This window comes from Dysidea avara, chromosome 9 (assembly GCF_963678975.1).
Source record: "Dysidea avara chromosome 9, odDysAvar1.4, whole genome shotgun sequence".
Classification (NCBI taxonomy): Eukaryota; Metazoa; Porifera; class Demospongiae; order Dictyoceratida; family Dysideidae; genus Dysidea; species Dysidea avara.
In genome coordinates, this window is record NC_089280.1 from 22,572,137 (window position 1) to 22,593,650 (window position 21,514).

The following is a 21,514-nucleotide window of genomic DNA, read 5'->3' on the forward strand; positions in this document are numbered from 1 at the left end:
TATGGTGCGGATAATACCTCTACTAATAAATGATGAAAATTTGTAAGATATTCTTGCTGATTGACAGATTATTACTAGCATAACTGAGACAGCTAGTGGATGTGCAAAATGAATAAACTGTTGATCAATTCCACTCATGTTCTGCACTAAGCAAAGCTGTCCTAAAAAATGTGGAGTGATTTTTGAAAGACTAGACACAATAGTAACAGTTTTAAACAATCCTTTTGATTGGTATAAATTTTGGCTCACTATAATATCCAGCATACTGAAATAGTATGTAATAGCATACAGATAGCCAATCCCAACATGATAGTATGTCATAATAAACACTAGTACAACCATGGCTATCCAGTATATCATTGATAATGTGACTACGAGCACAGTCTGCCCAGTTGTACACTTGTGAACACTTACACATTCTACAGAATCAAACGAGAGAGTATAACCTTCTTCACAACTACCACAAGCAGTACCAGATCTGTGTGAAGTGCATTGATTAGTTCGCACTGGAGAGAGTTGGTAAAATCCATTGCTGGTTTCACAGCAGGTAAAATTACAATAGTTGTTAGGGCATATGGTCACTGTTGGTCTATCATTCATCACACCAAACCAATACCCCTTCTTAATAAATGATATACTTCCAGTACAAGACACAATATCACTAGAATTGTAGCAGGTGCATCTTTGTGCTCCATCATTATGTACAAAGCCTGGATAACATGGAGATATCTCAGTTATTATTTCAATGGAAATTTCTGATGCACCTCTTGTGTAAGATAAAACACTGAGTGAAAAGTTGGTTAAATTTGAGACTTCATTTCCTACAATGCTGATTCCTTCAAATGCCTTACAAGATATTGATACAAGCCTTGGGCCCTCAATGCTATGATTTTGGCTGCTACCAGTTACCACAAAGTCTGTTCCATCAGCTGGTTCGTCAGATAAACTTAACACACATGCGCCAATTTCAATATCCTGGCCAAGCATCACATTTTTCACGAAATATATTTCACACTTTGTTTGATTACCACTGATGCAGATGGCTGGGTCATACAAAACTATTTTACGAGGAGGATAGTTGTGTGTTACATTTAACCCACAATGCTATTGTTCAAACAAGTATTATCACATGATCTTTGTATATGCATGTAGACATCAGGGCCTAAAAGAGCAGTGTTGTTGTGAAAGAGAACATCTGTAGTGTGGGAGAATACTTCTGTCACAGTGCTACTTTTTAGTTCACCATAAATGGCTCCCCCAAATTGCTTAGCAGTGTTGCAAAGAAATACAACATAAGCCATATCCTTAAATGTTGCAGTGAAGCTACTACTAAGGAATATGGCCCCTCCAGTCTCAACAGCACTGTTAGAATCGAATCTTGTGACTGAATGCATTGACAATGTCACACTGGAATGAAGTATGAAAATAGCTCCACCTTGTTTGGCACTGTTGTTTGTAAATACCACTGAGACACTTTCTTTAAGTGTGACATCACAATGACTGTGACTGTATATCACTCCTCCCTCAAGTGCAGCTATGTTGTTGTCAAATTCCAATAAAGAATCTCCTTGAAGTCTGATGTAAGACGTACTAGAGTACATCACCCCACCTTGTGTCCCTCTATTATTTATTGACCTCACAACAGAGTTTCCATCAATTTGTATATAAGAATTTTCACAACCCAAAGCCCCGCCCTTCATTGCACTATTACCATCAAAAGTTGCTGATGTATTGCCATCCAATGATATTCTAGAGTATTCACCTGAGTAGACTGCTGCTCCAATTTCAGCACTATTGTTACTAAAAGTCAATTTCGTATTTCCATCAAACAATACACTACAATTAGAGTTACAGCTGATAGCACCCCCATTAGATGTTGCAATGTTACCTAAATATGTCACTCTTGAGCTTCTATTAAACATTACAATGGAGAAAGCATTAGAATATATAGCTCCTCCGTTGGCTGCTTTGTTAGCATCAAATGTTGCTCTCGAATTTCTGTCAAATATTATAATGCAATGAATTCGAGAAAAGATGGCTCCTCCGTATGTTGCACTATTACCATTAAATAACACGGTTGAGTTTCTGTCAAATGCTACAGTGGAATGACCCACCAAGAGCATAGCTCCTCCATAGACTGCATTATTAACATTAAATGTTACCAATGAGTATCCACTGAATTTTATTGAGAATGGGTCATAGAGCAAACGCCACCTCCATTTTCAGCATTATTGCGAATAAAAGTCACTGTCGTATTCCCATCAATAAAGACATTACAATTTATGTGAAATATAATACCTCCTCCATTAAATCTAGCATAATTACCACTAAATGTTGCTGTTGAGTTCCCATCAAATACTAAGGTAGAATGAGTTTTAGAATAAAATGCTCCACCATATAAAGCACTGTTATCATTAAATATCACTTTTGAGTTTTCAATGAATAGTACAGTACTATTGGAAAAAGAGCTGATAGCCCCTCCACTTCCACTTACTTTGTTACCACTAAATATTGATGTTGAGCATCCATTAAATAATAAAGCAGAGTGGTCATGAGAATAAATAGCTCCCCCAGATGCAGCAGTGTTGGCATCAAATTTCATTTTAGATTTCTCAACAAGACTAACAGTAGAGTTGAAACTAGAGTAGACAGCTCCTCCAGAGAGACTGGCTTTGTTACCTGTGAATGTCATAGTAGAATTTCCACCCAATAATATAGAAGAAAAACTTAAAAGAACAGCTCCACCATTTCTTGCACCATTAACATTTAATGCTACCATTGAATTTTCATTTAGCAGGACACTGCTGTTTAACTGAAAGTTGATAGCCCCACCATTTTTATCAGCTTTGTTACCTGTAAATGCCAATGTTGAGCTGCCATCAATTGCTAAAATAGAATAACTTTGAGAATAAATAGCTCCACCATATGCAGCAGTGTTAGTGTAAAATTTCACTTTTGCAGTTTTAACAAGTGTAACAGTGCAGTTTAAATTAAGGCGGATAGCCCCTCCATTCACTCTAGCTGTGTTGCTTGTGAATGTCACAGTTACATTCTGATCAAATAATATACTGGAATTCTCCTGAGAGTACAAAGATCCACCTTCTTCAGCACTGTTGTTATTAAACACCACTGATGAGTCATCACCAAATGATATAACTGAATAATGTGAGGAGAATACAGCCCCACCATACGTAGAGCTAGTGTTAATGAATACCACTACTGTACTTCCACCAAAATATATATTACAATTATCTTGTGAAACAACAGCTCCTCCTTGACCACTAGCATGATTATGTTTAAATGTCACTGCTGAATCTCCTTCAAATGATATTTTTGAATAATGAACAGAAAACAATGCTCCTGCAGATCTAGCAAGATTGCTTTTAAATGATACAAATGAATTTCCTCCAAATGATATGCCAGAGTGATCATATAAGGCAATAGCTCCACCAGATCTTCTAGCCAAGTTCTTGCTAAACATCACTGTTAGGTTTCCATGCAATGATTGTTTACAATTATTATCACAGTACAAACTACCAGCAAATGTGACTGGATTATTGCCTTGAACTGGTAGTAATGTATTTTTATCAAACAAGATTTGTGATTTTCTGATGAAGATTGCACCGCCATCAGATCTTGCATTATTTCCTGTCAATTCTATGAGAGAATTTCCTCCAAAGTACATTCTAGAATTATCGAGGTAAATTGCTCCTCCATTAGTGCTTGCTGAATTATTGTAAAATTTTATGTAAGACCTGTGATCAAAATTGATGACTGATTTGTAACCATAAACTCCTCCACCGTCAGTTGCTTTGTTCTGTTCAAACAATACATTACCTTCAAGATGGAGTGTATTATGTGAGATGTAAATGGGAACTCCTTTGTTGTGAGTAAATACAGAATTTCTAATGCTTAAATGAGCACATGGTAGGTTTGCTGAGCATCCAATGTAGACTACACTTTTATTAGCAGCTCCATTGAAAGAGAAAGTACAGTTGTCAATTGTAAATTTTGGTTCAGATTCAAATTCAGTTTTGCCGGATGAATAATGAATAGCTACCCCATGTTTGTGATCTTCTCTGTTATGAGTAAATTCACAATTGGTAATGTGTACATTTCCAAACACTTCTGAAAGAACTATGGCTTGTCCTCTTGAGTGACGAAATGAGCAAGTTTGGATCGCTATATTTGATGAGTTCAGAAACTTGATTCCAAAAGTTGATTTGTTGCTATAAGAGCCACATTTCTCCCAGTTTATGCCTTCAATTGTTACATTTGTGCAGGAGACAAATCTTAATGCACCCATTCCATCACATTTTATAATAGGATGTCCCAGTCCAACTACTGTGATGTTTTCAAGATTGTATAATACCACCTTAGAAGACAACACAATGTCACTTGAAATTTTAATGATAGTGTTGCTAGTGACATTCAGGTTATTGAGTGTGTCAGTGATTGAATGAAAGGATTGCTTCAGAATTGTACAACAGGTTAGGTCCTTGTCAACACTTTGTCTTCCTGAATTATTGACAACCTCTTGAGTATCTGTACTGCCAGTAACTCCTTCAAAGTTCCCCAAAAGAAGGGTCAGTAGTAAAACATTTGTAATCCTTAATACCACCATCATTGTAACACATATACCAAAACTAGAACACTATTGAATTTATAGTCTCACTGATCACAATTGCAGAAATCATACTTTTTTAGTTTTCATACCATATGAACCCTCCCATTGTTTTACATTATTGTCTGTGCAATAATGCGAGGACAAACACTAGGTTTTGAGTTTCACCCAAGCACAACTTTGTACACATGTGTACAGTATGTACAGGCTTCAAGACATCAGCCCTCCAACAAGTGCCAGAGGCAATTTTAGATTGATCATTATTGTTTTATAATATCATTGTTTTGGTATTATAGTATGAGAATATTAAGCTGTACATCAAGAAAACTATCATCATAACTACAACATGTGTCAAATCAGACATAATACACTATACTTCTGTATACATACATATTTGTACTTACTTCTAGTTCTGTAGGTTTCTGTTAGGATAACACATCTCCTGAATCAATAGAGACATATAGGATATATACCTGGCTTTCTACACCAGGTTTTCAGAAGAATGAAGTACTCTTGACATGCATAATGGCCACAGAAGTCATCCCAAAATAATATTTAAGAATGAATCCTGCAGCTGAATTTTAAACCCGTAAATATACCATCTTACTAGCTAGTTAGCTATTATCTCAGGGAAGTAAAGTTCCATGATACCAATGTCTATAACATGGCCAATTGTAATCCGGTATATTAAAATAAATCAACACTTGTCAGGTCAGTGTTTTAATGGTGACTATATATATATATATATATACCTGGTTGCTTTCTGGAATTTGCTATCATTCAGTAGCACTTATAATTATACATTATGGTTAAGAAATATCAAGCTTCAAAGAATACTTCCCAGCAGAAAACAAGTATTCTACTCTTGGTAATGGATATGGGAAATTATGTCAAACCTCTTTAGACTGCTAGACACCTTGTCAATAATCCAGAATCCTTTCTAATCCAGTTATGTACAAACACTGTTAGTAGCTTTTGTAATCCAACACCTCTCAACTCCAAATGATACTGAATCCGACACAAAATTTAGTGTTCTAGGATTGAAACTACATCAGTTTTGACCTCTATGATGGCAGCATTTAAAACATAATAATAATAGAATGTATTTTATGCTTTCAAAGAGATAAAATGCCAGCTACATATCTTGAAAGTTGATTATGCAATGTGGTGTTCTTATAATGAATCACATAAACAATGTCGTAGGCACCTGAACTTCACCCATTATGTGACATGAGGCTCTGTGTATCCTGGAACAGCCAAATAGCTGGATGAGATAGCACATCAATTACAGGCGTATGCTAAGTTGTTGATGGGGAGAGGTCCAAACCTTAGTGGAAGAGACTGGGTGTGAAGCTTTAATCTCATTATATAGCCTGTTGTCATACTTAATTAATTAATTAAATTTTACCATTTTGCCACATTGTTTTCCAACAAAAAATTTCAGAATGGAAAGTTGGAGATAAATACAGCTAGATGTAGCATCCACTGACACCTCAGTAGTGCACAGGTGACCCATTCAGCTAAGTAGCCTATTGGTATGACCATGTACATATATGGCAGCCAAAGAATTCTCTTTGCTAGTAGTGTGTGTGAGGGTTAGCATGTGTGTGCACATGTACACACGAGTGGCTCAGTCAACTGGGTGGGTGTGATCATGTACATAAAGCTGAAAAAATTTCAAACTTTGCTTTGTGTGTGCATTAATTGGTGTGTGTATTCATCATGATATGTGTGTGCATGCACACGTGTGTATGTGTGTGTGTACGTGTGTGTATGTTGTGTGTGTGTGTGTGTGTGTGTGTGTGTGTGTGTGTTTGTGTGTGTGTACCTGGAAACAATCACCAAACCAAGTTGGCACATGTCAGTTAACTCCATTAGATTTCCTTCTAATCAAATCAACTCCAGAATAAATTGTTTCTGACTTTCTACACCAGGTTTTCAAAAGAATGAAGTATGTACATGCATTATGGCCACAGAAAAAGTCAAAAGTCCCTCAATAACACCTCTTAACTCTTTAAATAACTTATAACATACCCAAACACTCGTGTGTTCTGGTATATTGAAATTAAATGAACACTTGTCAGATCAGTTTTACAATGGTGACTAACTTTCTGGAATCAGCTACATCATCATCATTCAGTAGCACTTGCAATTGTATTATTACATTTTAATATATCAAACTTCAAAAATACTTTCTGGAGTCTTTGTGGATATTTAAGTTACCTGCTTTTGTTAATGGTACAAGTCAAGCTTCTTTAGATTGGTACCTAGTAAATAGTTCAGTTTAATCCAACAAAGTTGTTATGTTACAAACCAGCACTGTTGTATTGATAATAGCCTGACACCTCTCAACTCTGTCATCCAACACAAATTTAGTTTTTAGGGTTGTATAGCTAAACACATTATAATTAGTTATGACCTCTATTGTAATCTAACAGGCAGCATTTTAATAATCACAGAATGTAAATTTTAAGCAATCAAAGCTTTCAAAGAATTATAAAATATTGACTATTTTGAAAATTTTAAAATAATTCATGTTAAGCAATGTGGTACTCTTACAATGAACTGCATAATGCTGAGATCACTATATATTTAGTGCCATCATGTTTTATAACTTGTACAATTGCTACAGTGCTTACTATAGTGCTATAGTGGAATAATTATTATTCTTAGACTCTCAAGTCTCTCTTAATTAGCTTATCTTCTCCAATTAATGGTACAGATATTTACTGTGATGCTACATATGTGTTTATCTCCAGCTTTTCATTCTGAAATTATTTGTTGGAAAAAAATTCAACATTGATAACATGCTAACCAATGAGATTAAGTTCACAGTGTCTTCCACTAAGGTTTGGACATCTCCCATCAGCAACTGTACACCTATAATATATATATTGATGTGTTATTTCACCATTATTTACTAATTGTTTAGCTGCTCCCAGGATACACATTGCAGCTTCATACCTCATGTAATGGGTGGTGTTCAGGTGAGCCTACAACATCACCCATCGACATGGTACAGCCTCCTGCATACATGGTACCAGTCCTTCCCCTGGGAAACATTTGAATCATAGTACCCCACAGGTAACTCATTCAGTGGCAAAGAGTGGTACACATGTAGTGATCGAGCGTGGTATGCAATGATACAGAGTGGTACACAATGACACAGAGTGGTACACAGTGATATGGAGTGGTACAGAATGGAATGGTACACAGTGATACAGTTACATTGTACACAGTGATATGTTAAAGTGGTATGTACACGGTAATACTTACAGTGCAGTATAGTGGTCAGTAACACACACACACACACACACACACACACACACACACACACACACACACACACACACACACACACACACACACACACACACACACACACACACACACACACACACACACACACACACACACACACACACACACACACACACACACACACACACACACTCACACACACACACACACACACACACACACACACACACACACACACACACACACACACACACACACACACACACACACACACACACACACACACACACACACACACACAAGAAACACACACACAACATACACACACACACACACACACACACACACACAAGAAACACACACACAACATACACACACACACACACACCAGTGATATACAGTGACACGTGGTACACAGTGACACACCAGTGACATAGAATGGTTAGTGAAATATACAAAGTGGTACACTGTGATGTGTACACACTCAAAGACCTTGTTTTTGTATTTGCACATTAAGAAAAAGCCATGTAGTCCTATACAACTATACAACATTAGTTTCTATGCAATCAATGGCAGTACAAACATTAGCTGGGGCACAGGCCCTTGCTACCCAGAAATTCTATACTTGATCAATGCACGTGTCTAAATTTTCCTTCTACTTGTAAATTGCATTTGAAGTTTACATGGTGCTCATACAACTAAAGTCCTGTGACAACACTACACTAGAGTATAATCCAGATTCTATACATATTGGGAGAGGTATTGCTATCCCCTAGTAAAAAATATACAAATTGTAAATCAATTCAGCTGCAGCTAGTTTCCACACTGTTAACTGTGGATTATATACATCTTACAACCAGACTGCTGTAGACTGCTGTGCCCTCTGAATATAGCTTTAAAGTTGTATTACCACTGCTGGAGACTGATGATTTTGTGAAGTGTCCCACAATATATATCTATACATAGTCTTATTCAATAAAGTTCAGTTGAAATTGTTACAAAATTCAATCTCAGAAAATAAAGTTTCCTATTTAATTACTGTGTAAGACAGCCATATGGCTGATACAACACAGGGGGTACAGCTGCACAAATATACACAATACATTGGTGGAGGTATGGAGCATGTTACACAAGTTAAGCTCAGCATGCTTCATTCACTCATCCAGTTCTTAGTTCCAGTAAGCACCTCCTCATATGAAATCCTGGATCTGCCCTGATTGTTCCTGTTAGAAAAACCCCCTTGGCCACACTCCACAGTGTAATCTACATAGACAATAGTAGGGCTGGGGCTATAGTATGGACAAGCTGCATGAGCCCTGAGAAAACAACTGAAAAGATAAACAAATCTTTTTTTCTCAAGAGAAATAACATTTCAGCCAACCACATATGATTAGTGGTGACAGTAAAGGTGTCAAGAGGTTATTCTGTTCTGTTTTGTGAATGCTATATGTGTCATTTGGCCCCATTACAAGTTCAGGAAAGGGACATAACAGACTGTGTATTGTCATGATTTCTCCATAGAAAATGTATGGTAAAATTTTGATTGGTCATAAATATTGTGTCAGACATTTGAATGAAATATTTTAGCTGGTCAAGCAGTACTTACAAATGAGCCAAATTTCAAAAACTTGTGCAGTTCCATCCTTGAGTTATATAAATGTTTTTGAGGGTTCAGCTCAGCATATATTGGAGAAAATGTGCCTTTTGTATAGCTTTTCCTGGTTTACTTTACTCAAAGATTTTCTCTTAGGTTCCTAGGCTAAGGGTAAACACGCTTATAAGGGCTGGTAAACATGCTTACAGGCTCTGCCTTCTACGTTCGCCTTCCAGTTCCTAACTGGTAAAGTTGATAATAAATACATTAACATTTCTTTAAGTGAATAATACTCACTTAAGGGAATTGTAGCTATCCAGGTCCTGTTATTCTTAGCACCAGTAGTGTTTTAAAGTACTTCAACAAAAATTTTATTCATACAATCTATTGTGTCTATAGTACAATAAGATGTATTGTTAACTCTCACAGTTTCTTATTGAAAGATTGAAAGTGAGTATGCATAGCTATCCATGTTTGTAATTGTAATATATTGTTTTGGTTTCATAGTGCATAAACAACTAACATTAGTGATGCATTCCAGATGATATCCAGTGCACAGTAGCCAAAATGACAGTAGCAACTAAAGGACCACCTACAAACAGGAGTATTCTCCTCAGTGTGCTGCTCTCCAGAGCAAATCCAATCAAAGTTGTTGTCAAGCAGTAGAGGATGCCCCCAACAAGAAATGCCTTGACCAAGTTGGACACTGCTAGCCAAATATCAGTCACATCATAGTCACCATGTTTGGGTCTCAGTAGTAGTTCTATCAACAGCAACAAGCCAATCAATGAGACAGTACAAAACACTATTAGTGCATTTGCTATGAGCACACCAGTTGAAAGAAGTGGCCAGTAGACAAAGGCAATGAGGAAGAAGATGGTATGAAAGACAAGCAACTGCACCAACACAAAAACATTCCACAAGGCAAATCTTTGTACAAGTTTAGGCGAATTTCCAAATAGACATCCACCAGTAGAAAACCACATGCACTTTGGAATTCTAATATCATCTTTCAATGGCACAAAGAACACTGTCACTAACTCAACAATTGGCATCACTATCAGGTAGAATGTGGTTGCAGTAAATCCTGTTACACATGCTGGCAACACGACTACCATAAAGTTTATCAGGATGATGACCACATTAAGAGCAATGCTGGTCAGTGCCAGGCCCCATAGCACAGCATAGTATAGTGGTGAGGCTTGTATGCTATCATAAATGCAAGGGTACAATTTTCTGGCTGTGATTACAATAAGTGGAATAAAGAATAGTGTCCCAATAGTGTTTATAACATATATTGAGTATCTGATGACAAAATAAACTGCCAACAGTGGTTCCCGGTGCAAAGTTGATGATTCCCTGTTGTATTTAATATACGTGAATAATTTTTTGGTAGCATATCCTTTAAGCTCTGGCTGAGTAAAACTGTCATTCTTACCAGTGGCTAAAGCTTTAAGCTACACAAAAAGAAAGAAATACAAACCCTAACAGTAGTCAAGTGCATATACACTAATGTGTATTACATACCCTTGCTGTTAGCTTTAACAAATGATTGTAAGTCACGTTGTGGCATATGTCATCAACTTCTAAAGTAACTGTACTTGTTAGGTTAGTTCTGACTTGTGGGAACAACATGTTAACAGTGTATGCAAGTATTTGTAAATCTCTTGGACTGTACAGTACAAAGATGGCACAGTCTGTCCACATCCAGTGACAAAATGATGTGACATCATTGGATGATGGCTGATAACAGTGTTCTTCAAATTCATGAGCAAAATAGTACAACCTGGATTCAGCTATCTTACTGTAGGAACATACAACTGGTGTTCCCTGTGAACTGTAATAAAAATAGTTGACAATTGCAAAATTTGTGCTTTTCCCATTGACAGGGAAGAAAACATCTTGCAACTTCTCAATGTTTTCTTCATTACTTAGAAACTTCTTTTCTATCTCTGTGTACTTTAATACACAGGCATCACCACACTGATAGTTCAAGCTTAGCAATACCACCACCAGCCCTAGTAGTAAAGTCATCACGCTACAGTTAATAATGTAAAATGTCTGTGATTGCAACTATGTATATATAATGTAAGAACAACTTGCAGTTGTGTATAGGTATTGAAGTTGAAAAGTAGAAACTAAATAGATTTGTTATAGTTCAATGTAACGGTGCATTCTATTATACTATGCATGATACTACAGTAGTGATTGCTTCTGGTATGGGGCACTGTATAGATTCATTATCTGCTTTAATGTTGGTATTTTGGACTTTTCAATTTCTTTCTTCTTTACCCTGAAATGCTTGTTTACACGTTGACAGTTGTGTGTTATATGTCTCAACATCTTACGATTCTTTGGATTCTTTTCTACTTCACTAGTTTCCACTGCCTGGTGTTTAACTGCCTGACTGGGAAAACCCTCTTCCTTCTGGTCTTGCAAGATTTCTTGAAGCACTTTTGGTTCTGCAGCCAACTCTATAGCATTTTTGCATATATCATGAGCAATACTAAGGATGACTAGATCACTGGCATCTATGGATAGACTGTTGGGAATCACAAAGTTACCTAGTGTATTTTTATTTTCATACAGCTGCAGTTTTCTTTGTAAAGGTAGACTAGCTAGCAGAGCTAAAAACGCTTGGCCATAGTGACTCTCTAGTGGAATGTAGGAGAGAGGAAGAGTAGCAATGTTGCTAGTTGTATCCATCCCATCTATGAGGATGAAATTACTAACAGAAGACAAAGGCATCACATAAGTAATGACACTACTTGTGGAATACTCAACTTCTCCAGTGACAGAGGCTGGGCTGGATGACCTGTCTGAAACACTTGTAATCACCAATGATTTACTCTTCCTCTTTGATTTCTTTTCATCTGTTGGCAGCTCTTCTAGATCAGTCAGTTCCAAGATCTTCTGCTTGATGGCATGTTTGGTTGAAGGCTCACAGGAAGGAGGTACCATTACAGCAATATTGATGTGAGTATTGGGGAGTGCATCGTCCTCATTTTTTCCTTGTAAGTATCTTACCAGTTCTTTGTTTGGTAGCTGGTCCACATCACTGCATGGATACAGGAGGAGTTTGCATACTGACTGGTTCACTGTACTCATCTTTATCATATTAGAGAGATTATCTTCCTTTGGATTCCATGTGCACACTGACAAATTCAAGTTCTTGAAGAGATGCTGCCAGAAAGTGTACTCCAGATCTTTCATTGCTTTTGTCACCATAATGACATCTGCATTGGGGTAAAATATGTTGTTCAGAGGTGCTACACACACAGTGTTGAAATTGTACTCAATCAACTTCTTTCTAAAGTACAAAGATGCTTGCCATATGCATTGATCAAATACTTCTGCTTCCTTCTCCATTTTTATTGCCAAATGTATGGTCAATGTTTCTTTAGGTTTAATTTCCTTCACTTCTACTCTAAAGCTATCTTTCTGTGTGTGATTGAAATCAATAGAATATGGGACACCGTCTGTATCCCAGACTGGAGTGGCTGGCAAAAGGCGAGCATCAAGATGGAGACTTAGCTCAACAGTAACTTTACCATCACTGCCGTAGATGCGGTTGGAAACATTTTTAATTGTGATCTCAAAGACACCAAGTTCTCCTGGCAACAAAGTAGGTGGTGATTTAAGCTCCATCAGTTTTATTGGGTACTCCACCTGCATCTTCTGCTGCATTGTAAAAAGCTTCTTCTTGGCACTATTGGGTAGGAAGATCACTGGAGAAAAATCAGCTTCTGAGCTAAATGGACCTGGTTCATTTGGTGTGGGATGATCAAAAATACGTCCATATAGCCTATCAGGAACTTCGTAGGTACCTCCAGCTTCAAGAGCAGGCAAAGAAAGGGAGATATTTTCAAATCTCACCAGTGGATTGGAAGAAATAGATAAAGTTATTCCAGATGGCAATGGCTCTTCTCCAGCATTTTTTATGTTTATGTTAAAAACTTCTATGCATTCATTTGGTTTAAATACACCATCAACATCCCAACCCACTATTTTCATACTGGTCAACTTCAACTTGTAATCTTCAGGATTCCCACTACTATCAGTAGCAGTTAGGGCATCACCACTGGGTGATTCCTCTTGAGGAAAAGGTGACGGTGTCCTAATTTCTGTCATGCTGGTCTTAGCTACATGATCAATGTAGAAAACCTTTTGTGAAGCAGGGTCCCAGAGTGCTTGGTAACCGGACTTGTAACCAATTTCCAAGCCATAGCCGATGCTGATTGGAGTAAACACTGGAGGGCCATGTGGAGGTAGGTAGGTGTCATTCCATGGTCTCCTCACATCTTTGTCAAAGCTATTAAAATCCTCCGTGTCTGGGCCATGTGGAGGTAGGTAGGTGTCATTCCATGGTCTCCTCACATCTTTGTCAAAGCTATTAAAATCCTCCGTGTCTAACATCACCACTTGCATACCTGATGATTGCTTCAGGGAGGGTCATTCCTTCAGGTAGGTAATATTCTGGTGGTAGCTTAGAAAGGAATTCATGATAGGTTGGTGGTTTTTCAAGAATCAATCTTTTTGCAACTATTTCTTCTTCTGGTTGCAAGGAAATTGTATCGAAAGACTTATACCTGGCAAGCAGTTGTTCTTTGGGATTGTAAGAGTTGTAATACAAGTTAGGCATTGATGGCGAATCTATGATGTCTCCCAGTGTTCGATCATCAGCCAGCAGGTCAGTTGATGATGAAGTAGCTCCTCCCAGAGCTGCCATAAACTTACGCATGTCAGCTATATTGTTAGCTCGGTATGTGGCTATCCTCTTCCTGTTTTTTTGCATTCAAAATGTGAAATGCAAAAAAGTTGTTACTTTTGGGGTTCTTGCTAACTGGAACTACCAGGATATCAGCATTGTTCCTTGAAAATGTGTGCTTCACTGTGGTTTTGCCATCTGAGTTCACCTTCATGAATTCTATTCTTTCATTTCTGAGGACAATCTTGTAGTAGGTCAGTTTATGCCACAGGTGCAGTATGTTGGACGAACGCTGCAGGTAACCCTCACAAGACATCTTTAGTTTCTATACAAATGAATGCAAACATATAAATAAGCATGGTGGCATGTAAAAGTAACTGATTTACCTTACTGCAATATGGTTGGTTGTTAGATGGTGGTTCATAAATTGTGCAACCTATAAGGGATCAACAAAAAGTATCAGTAGCAGAGTGATCTAGCTAAATATGCCAAGATGTTTTTTAGGGATGCATAACAACATTATAGACTGTCAGCTAAACTCTTACAAAGTAGAAGCTAAGGATCCAAGTTTGATTGATTGATTGATTGATTTATTATTATCCTATTGGTAATTGGCACGAGCCGTTCTTCCTTACCAGAGCTAAAACACATACATACAGCACAAATAGATGCAAAAACAAAACTATACACACATAGCACTAATTACTAACACACATCGTTACTTAAATACATAGATTTAACACATTCAACAAGTTCAGGATTAGTCATTCAGGTCGAGCATAATATACTGGATTTTTGAACACTGCTCAAAATTATAATAGGCTATTTTCAAAGCATAATTGGCTCAAGCCTAATTGCAGGAGGAAATGGTATCTTACAAGTAACATTATTCCACCAAGTGCTAGCACTAGATCATATACTTCATAGTGCTTGCTTGATAGATGATAATTAGATAGGTTGGCAAAGTGGTCACTACAATGTGTAGAGTATGAGTGTTGGCGGCCAAAGTTATGACATTGTTAAAAACTTTTGCCCTCATATGTGTAGAATTCAGTTTGTAAACACTTTATCATGTCATACATTTGTGTAACAGATTCTCAAAATGCTAGCCAATATGCATGAGTAATGTTGTGCAAACTGCTAGGAATTTCAAGAAAACAAATATTCAAATAATAAGACTTTGAACTAAGTGCTGCTTACTAAAACCTCTGGGTATCACATGTATGCAAACTTGAAAGTATGAAATGTATCAATCTGCATGTCTGAAGGTTTTGTTGTGGTACATTTTAATCACAACATGGCTTCCTACAAAGTATTTTGATTGAGTCACATGATATCTTGTAAACAGTTTCAGTTTCAACACTGAATTCTATTAAGTATAATAGCAACAAATTCAGTAGCTATATAGAGTGGTTGGAACCTGTTAATCAGGACACTTGAAAAAGAAGATACCTGTACACGTGGTATAAAACTATGCTTCGATACATGAAGCGTGACCTTGACAATCAGGACACCTTGATGATCACGACATCTTGGATAATCAGGACACTTTTGGTTGGTCCCATAATACACATGTAGCTGCAGGTTCCAATATACGTAGTCATATACCAAGTAAAATGTGCCAGGCTATAGCTATATAGCAAGCAGATATATTCATCAAAGGGTAGTTACTCAGTATAGCTATATATCTGTTAAATTTGAAAGATGGCTCTGAAGTTTTATTCTAACAATGTGTGGCTTGGTAGTTACATTAATAACGCACTATACATTCTTGTAAAGTTTACAATCATCAACCTACACTTATTACTTATGTCGTGCTATAATCTGTAGATGTTCCATGTTACCTTTTTCCTGTCCCGACAAAAAAGGAAAAAAGTGACCTGGGATCGAGACTAATAGCTACTAGATATTTATCAATGCACGTCAAACAGATCAGATTAGATTATCAATTTCTGTTAGTGGGAAAAGCTAAGGGTTACACAAAAGGCAACCATGCTTCCCCCTTACTGTGACATAGAATGGACATATAGTTAGTAAGTCACAAACAATCACCCATAGGCATAGCTAAATATCCATACAACATGCAGAAATATGACAACAACAAGTTAACTACAAGAAATTATATAACTGTAGCTAGTGATAATCTACGTAGCTACATCCGGCACAAAGCAAGGTACTCGGAAAAAACTGACCATGTCCAAGTCAGTCACAATAGCTAAACAGAAAACGGTGAAGTATACCAACCAAAAAGCTTAGCTACGTATTTGTAGGATTTCTAAAGATACACAGAGCTTCAAAGAAAGGAAGTATTTATGAAAATGAATATTGATCTGCAATGATCCAGATACACTCTATGCTGTCTAAAAGTGAGCTAGCTACGTACGTATTCACACCAATCAATGACGCGTTTCTATGCCCAGGCCAGTTGTTCTCGAAGTCCTTTTGCCCAGTTCTCAATTGTGTAGTGAATCAGATATACACGTCGTCTTTCTGCGGAGCATCTTCCACGCGTTCACGTTCACCACTGAGTCTCTTCATGAATGTGTGATCACGTGCCCAGCATATAGTTATATAGTCGTGCCTAGTCTCGTGCCCAGCATATAGCTAGATAGTCGGGCTCGCGCTAATGCGCAAAACACCCACATCAATGCGCGAGCCCGGCTGGGCACGAGCTAGATGCATAAGGCCATCATTATTAAATTTCTTGTTTCCTGTCACTGCCCGCATCAATTTCTAGGTAGCCACACCAAGTTTTAATTATTTGATTATATACGTAGATCACGTGAATGCACTATTTCATGATAAGTACTAATAAGAAAAGAAAAAGAAGGAGGGCACCGAGTAACTAAGCTTTATGATAAATGCATTAGCTGTGCATATAAACATAGTAGAAGGATAGAAGTCCCTTCACTTTTGTTCCACAGGCTGCATAGGTGTACAAACCTGGTAGCCTTCATGATCCAGATACTCTAATAGAGCAGTCAGAAACTGAAAGAACAAGAGTCAAGTGTAAAATTAATAATCGCATCAGTTTTTGTTCCATTGGGTGACGGGAAACAAGCAATATAATAATAATAGCCTAATGCATGCATTAAGCACAAAAATTGTGCTTGCATGCGAGATCCTCTAAATTCTATACTTTAATGGAGCTCATAATGGAGCCAAGATCTAGGATTTCCCAAGTGGGGTGCTAAGCTAGCTAGTGGCATCTATAGTGGGGGCAAAAAATGTGACAACTGGTTGATACAGCTAGTATAGTGCAGTGTGAGAAGTACACTCAGTGAGACACTCACTGACACCTTATTTATTTTAAATAAATAAACTAGTAGGGGGTCAGGGGCATGCCCTTGATTTAGCTTTCTGAGATTGAATTCGGCAATAATATTGACTGAACCTTATTGAATAAGCACTGTGAGCCACTTTAACTAAGTGTCATTTCTACAGTGGTAACGTTATCTCTGCAGTGATAACTAGCTTTCATATAAAGGGACAGCGCAAATTCTGCAGTATGGTTCAAACTTGAAGTTCAATTGGTCTAGGAGTTTATGTTTCTTCTTTATAGTTTAAAGAATTTTAATGATGGGTGTTCTATTAGAGTTAGTTGACTGTTTTATTGGAGTATTTCAATGTTTAGTAGGTTTTTAGCAGTTTTACCCCTTTGATCCCCTCTTGTTAATCCCTAGAAGAGATTAGCTCGCTTTTTCCATGTTTTCATTGTCCATATATGCTTTAGATGTATTGTTCATGGTCTATAAAAAGAAAACACTCTACAATATAAGTAGTGGATACTGTTAAAATAGTTGAATGTCAATGCTGACAGCTGCTAAAATGTACAATTATGTTCAGTATTTGCCACAGTATTCATTACTTATTTTTTACAGTGAACAGATTTTGTATGAGACATACTGTGCTACAGAAGATTCTAAGACACTGTGAGTAAAAGAAAAGATACTGTGCATGTAGAGTATAGAGAATTATGAATATGATTGTAGTGATTAATAGCCACGCACATCCATAATTAGCTAAGTCACCATCATACACAAGTTTTCATTTATTTAATTTCAAGCTCAAGTATTTACCTCATCTGCATGTAGCTAACTGCAAAATTAGACATGCTTGTGTGCACTTCACTGCGTGCTTTGTGTGTGTGTGTGTGTGTGTGTGTGTGTGTGTGTGTGTGTGTGTGTGTGTGTGTGTGTGTGTGTGTGTGTGTGTGTGTGTGTGTGTGTGTGTGTGTGTGTGTGTGTGTGTGTGTGTGTGTGTGTGTGTGTGTGTGTGTGACTAGCTCTGGGAAAACTGGTCTTATTTCCCATGAAAGCAGATTTGATTTTCACCAAGAGCACAAAGCTACGTGAATAAACTATCAAACTAATTTCATTACCAAAATCACTAGACTTGAATGATCTGCTTTTACTGGCTGCCTTTCCCAAGCACAGCGGTGATGTGTACAAGCATTCTAGGGCTCTAATGGAGCCTAGGGATGGCTGTATGTGGCTGTACAGCCCTGTGGTGTTGTGCTGTAAAAAAAAGTCCTTTCATTTTAGCCAGTTCTGATACCTGAATGGCCCATAACTTGGCTTAATTCATCTCTATGCCTTCCTCTTTAATTTTTTTAAACAGTCTCTTGCCCTCCTCCAGCTCCCGCTTTTAACCCCTTTTAGAACTCACCTGATAGCTTTAAAACTATCTGAAATGGTGGGAAAATTAGCTGTTGGCTACTTGTACAGGGGATTCTCTGGAAGGGAAAAACTGGTGTAAAGCGTGTGAATATTTGGTACACATAGCTTCAACCATTGGTGAGCTACAACACACTGGATACTGTAAACTAGCAGTGATACTTTTAAATAGGCGATCACTGGTTTTCCCAGACTATGTCAGATATAAATATATATATTATATGCGAAGTTACTACATGGTTACATGTTGCTGTATGTGTGAGAATGTGATAGCTATAGGTAAGAAATTTAATAATTTTACCAAAATGATAGCAAATCTGCAAGGTGTTCATGATTGACAATGTCATTATCAACATAGCCTGGTTGCATGCGCACTATTTTGTAACTTCCACAAGTAAACAGTTTTCTCTGAGACATTTTTACCTTAAGGGTAGCATCAAGAGTTTCATTCAACATCTTCAGGTGGTCTTGTGAATGATAAAGATAAATATGGAGTGTCAGTAGGTTAGGAGAGTTCATTACAAGTACAGCAACACTTTCACTGGTCACTGATGCTACACACAACAGTACATGTACCAGTCCACCATGAACTGATATTGTATTCATAAAATTTCCTGAAAGTTCAGCATTGATAAACTGTATACACAGCTGTTGTAAATGACAACTACTTGCTGACAATAGATCTAAAGATTTCTCATTAACATGGAAAGTAGTAATAAAATATCTAAGTTTCTTGCAACTAGAAAATATGTTCTGCATAAAAGTCATGGAGTGATTGTGAGCATTAATTATCAAATGTTGAAGTGAAGGTAAATGAGACAACAGTAACATACTGTTGTCAACGTAACGTGATGAGCATTTGTGACAGCAAGCCATTGTTTCTAGTGCTTGTAGATTAACACATTTCTGAAACAAACTTATCAACTTTAACCTTTTCTTGTTGCTTTTTGTAGATGGTAACAAAATACAGAGATCTAATGCTAGATGGGTTAACTTAATATCACTCAATATTTCCCACAATTGCATCTGATCCTCCACATCTTTCAAACATATATTCATCAAGTTTAGTCCATGTAGGTAATGACAGGAATTAGCAATAACATGCAGACCATGTAGACTTTTAAGACTATCACTGTACTGCAAATTAAGTCGTTGAAGGTTTGGACATACAATAGAGAAATGCTCCAAATGGTCTGAATATAACTGACAGAATGTAAAATCAAGTTCAACTACAGAATTAAGGTTTGTAACATTGCAATTTAAGTATTTGTAATCAATATCATATGGAAATTTTATAGATGAAACACCTCGGTATTCTATTTTACTACCATGGAGACCATCAAGTAATAGTAATAAGTCCTCGTGATCATTATTTGCCATAATTGGCTGTGCTAAAGTACTAGCACTAACATAAGGAAGACAAGAAGTTTGACCAAATTCTAATTGAAATACTGGAAAAGTAGGAACAAGATTCATCGGCATTCTAAAATGGTTATAAATTTTGAGATACCCAGTGTGACCAGCAGGAGAATCAGAGTTGCACTTTTTCCATTCTCTGTAAAGTGAATTTTCTAAACTGTGGTCGCCCATTGTGTGTGATCCCATTTTCACAATGTTTATTCTTTGAGGAACAAACTGTTTCAACGCAGACCAGTAATGTAGCCACGAATATAGATTCCATGAGCCTATAACTGAGTTACCTGAAACAGAATTCTGTAATCTGATTGTCAGTTCCTTTAAGGTGACATGCACACCAATTTTTATGAGCAGTTGCATGATATCTAAACTACCCCATTTAAGATCCAATTTCTGCAAATGTTTCATGTTTTTCATTATGAATCCTACATGATTAGGTAATAACTTGGTTGTTGGCAAGCTAAGCTCTACCACATTACTACAATACGGTGCTAAATTTACTAGGTATGGCATCACGTGATGTGGAAAAGCTAGTCGCATGATATGTTCACCACACGCCTTCAACACATTAGTCACACAGCCTTCGTCAGAAGTGTGGTAGTAAGGCCACACAAACTCCCTCCACAGTGACGGTGTTTCGATGACACTTCGTAGTCTCCTTGAAACGCATCTCAACTTTGCTCTATCACGAGTTGTCGAAATAAACGATATTATATGGACCAATAATTCTGTTGGAAGAGCTAAAAGAGTAATCGGTTGTTCTTCATCTTGTTCTTCACTCCGGTACTCGTCTACGATGGAGGTTGGGCTTCGCTTCGGGATATGCAGCAATCCAAGAAATTCATACAAGCGTGCACACACGTAATCCATAGAGTGAGTCTAAGTCTAGCTAGCAGATTTCGTGGCCCATATTCCCATCAAATCCTCCCTCGAGTTCTCTGCCGTAAGCGCTTGCGCCATAACTTGTGCTTCATAAGCGCCTGCATAATAATGGACAGCTCATTCCTATATTCCCCGAATATCATAAACATATTTGCGTGAAAAACCATAGCTACATTTTGGCACATTGAATAATACCCTTTCTACAATAAAGCACTGCTACCTTACTTTGTGTCAAAATTTTGTTCTGTGATATAGCTAGCCGGCTGCTATAGGGCTAGAGGAAGCAATTCAAAAGGGGTCAGGCTAAGGGGTAGGCAGTGAAATTCTGAGCATTTGTTGTGTGACTGCTAGGG

General features: G+C 37.4%; 2 protein-coding genes and 1 long non-coding RNA gene across 3 annotated transcripts; all 3 read right to left on the reverse strand.

The window, feature by feature from the left end:
* Window positions 1-1,091: 1,091 nt before the first annotated feature.
* Window positions 1,092-4,624, reverse strand: LOC136267593 (probable outer membrane protein pmp20). Its single transcript, XM_066062753.1, has 2 exons — window positions 2,299-4,624; window positions 1,092-2,137 (listed from the first exon to the last, which is right to left on the reverse strand). Exons 1-2 carry the CDS (start codon window positions 4,622-4,624, stop codon window positions 1,092-1,094), a joined length of 3,372 nt encoding a protein of 1,123 aa, XP_065918825.1.
* A 4,894-nt stretch (window positions 4,625-9,518) lies between these two features.
* Window positions 9,519-13,907, reverse strand: LOC136267594 (uncharacterized). The gene is made up of 2 exons (XM_066062754.1): window positions 11,007-13,907; window positions 9,519-10,936 (listed from the first exon to the last, which is right to left on the reverse strand). The coding sequence occupies exon 1, from the start codon at window positions 13,905-13,907 to the stop codon at window positions 11,676-11,678; it is 2,232 nt and encodes a 743-aa protein (XP_065918826.1). The 3' UTR covers window positions 9,519-10,936; window positions 11,007-11,675.
* A 517-nt stretch (window positions 13,908-14,424) lies between these two features.
* Window positions 14,425-16,708, reverse strand: LOC136266257 (uncharacterized). The gene is made up of 3 exons (XR_010706002.1): window positions 16,571-16,708; window positions 14,574-14,623; window positions 14,425-14,512 (listed from the first exon to the last, which is right to left on the reverse strand). It is a non-coding gene; the product is annotated as an uncharacterized lncRNA (long non-coding RNA).
* Between the last annotated feature and the right edge of the window lie 4,806 nt (window positions 16,709-21,514).

What these genes read in the sequence shown, in the direction of transcription:
- LOC136267593 (XM_066062753.1), bottom strand. Translation starts at nt 4,624, where the DNA reads ATGGTGGTATTAAGGATTACAAATGTTTTACTACTGACCCTTCTTTTG. An exon ending in TGCTAGATTTAATGGAGGAG is followed by an intron (nt 2,138 to 2,298) that starts GTATTATATTTC and finishes TTAATAATGCAG; the next exon opens with TCTATGGAGGAGCTATGCTC.
- LOC136267594 (XM_066062754.1), bottom strand. Translation starts at nt 13,907, where the DNA reads ATGCAAGTGGTGATGTTAGACACGGAGGATTTTAATAGCTTTGACAAA.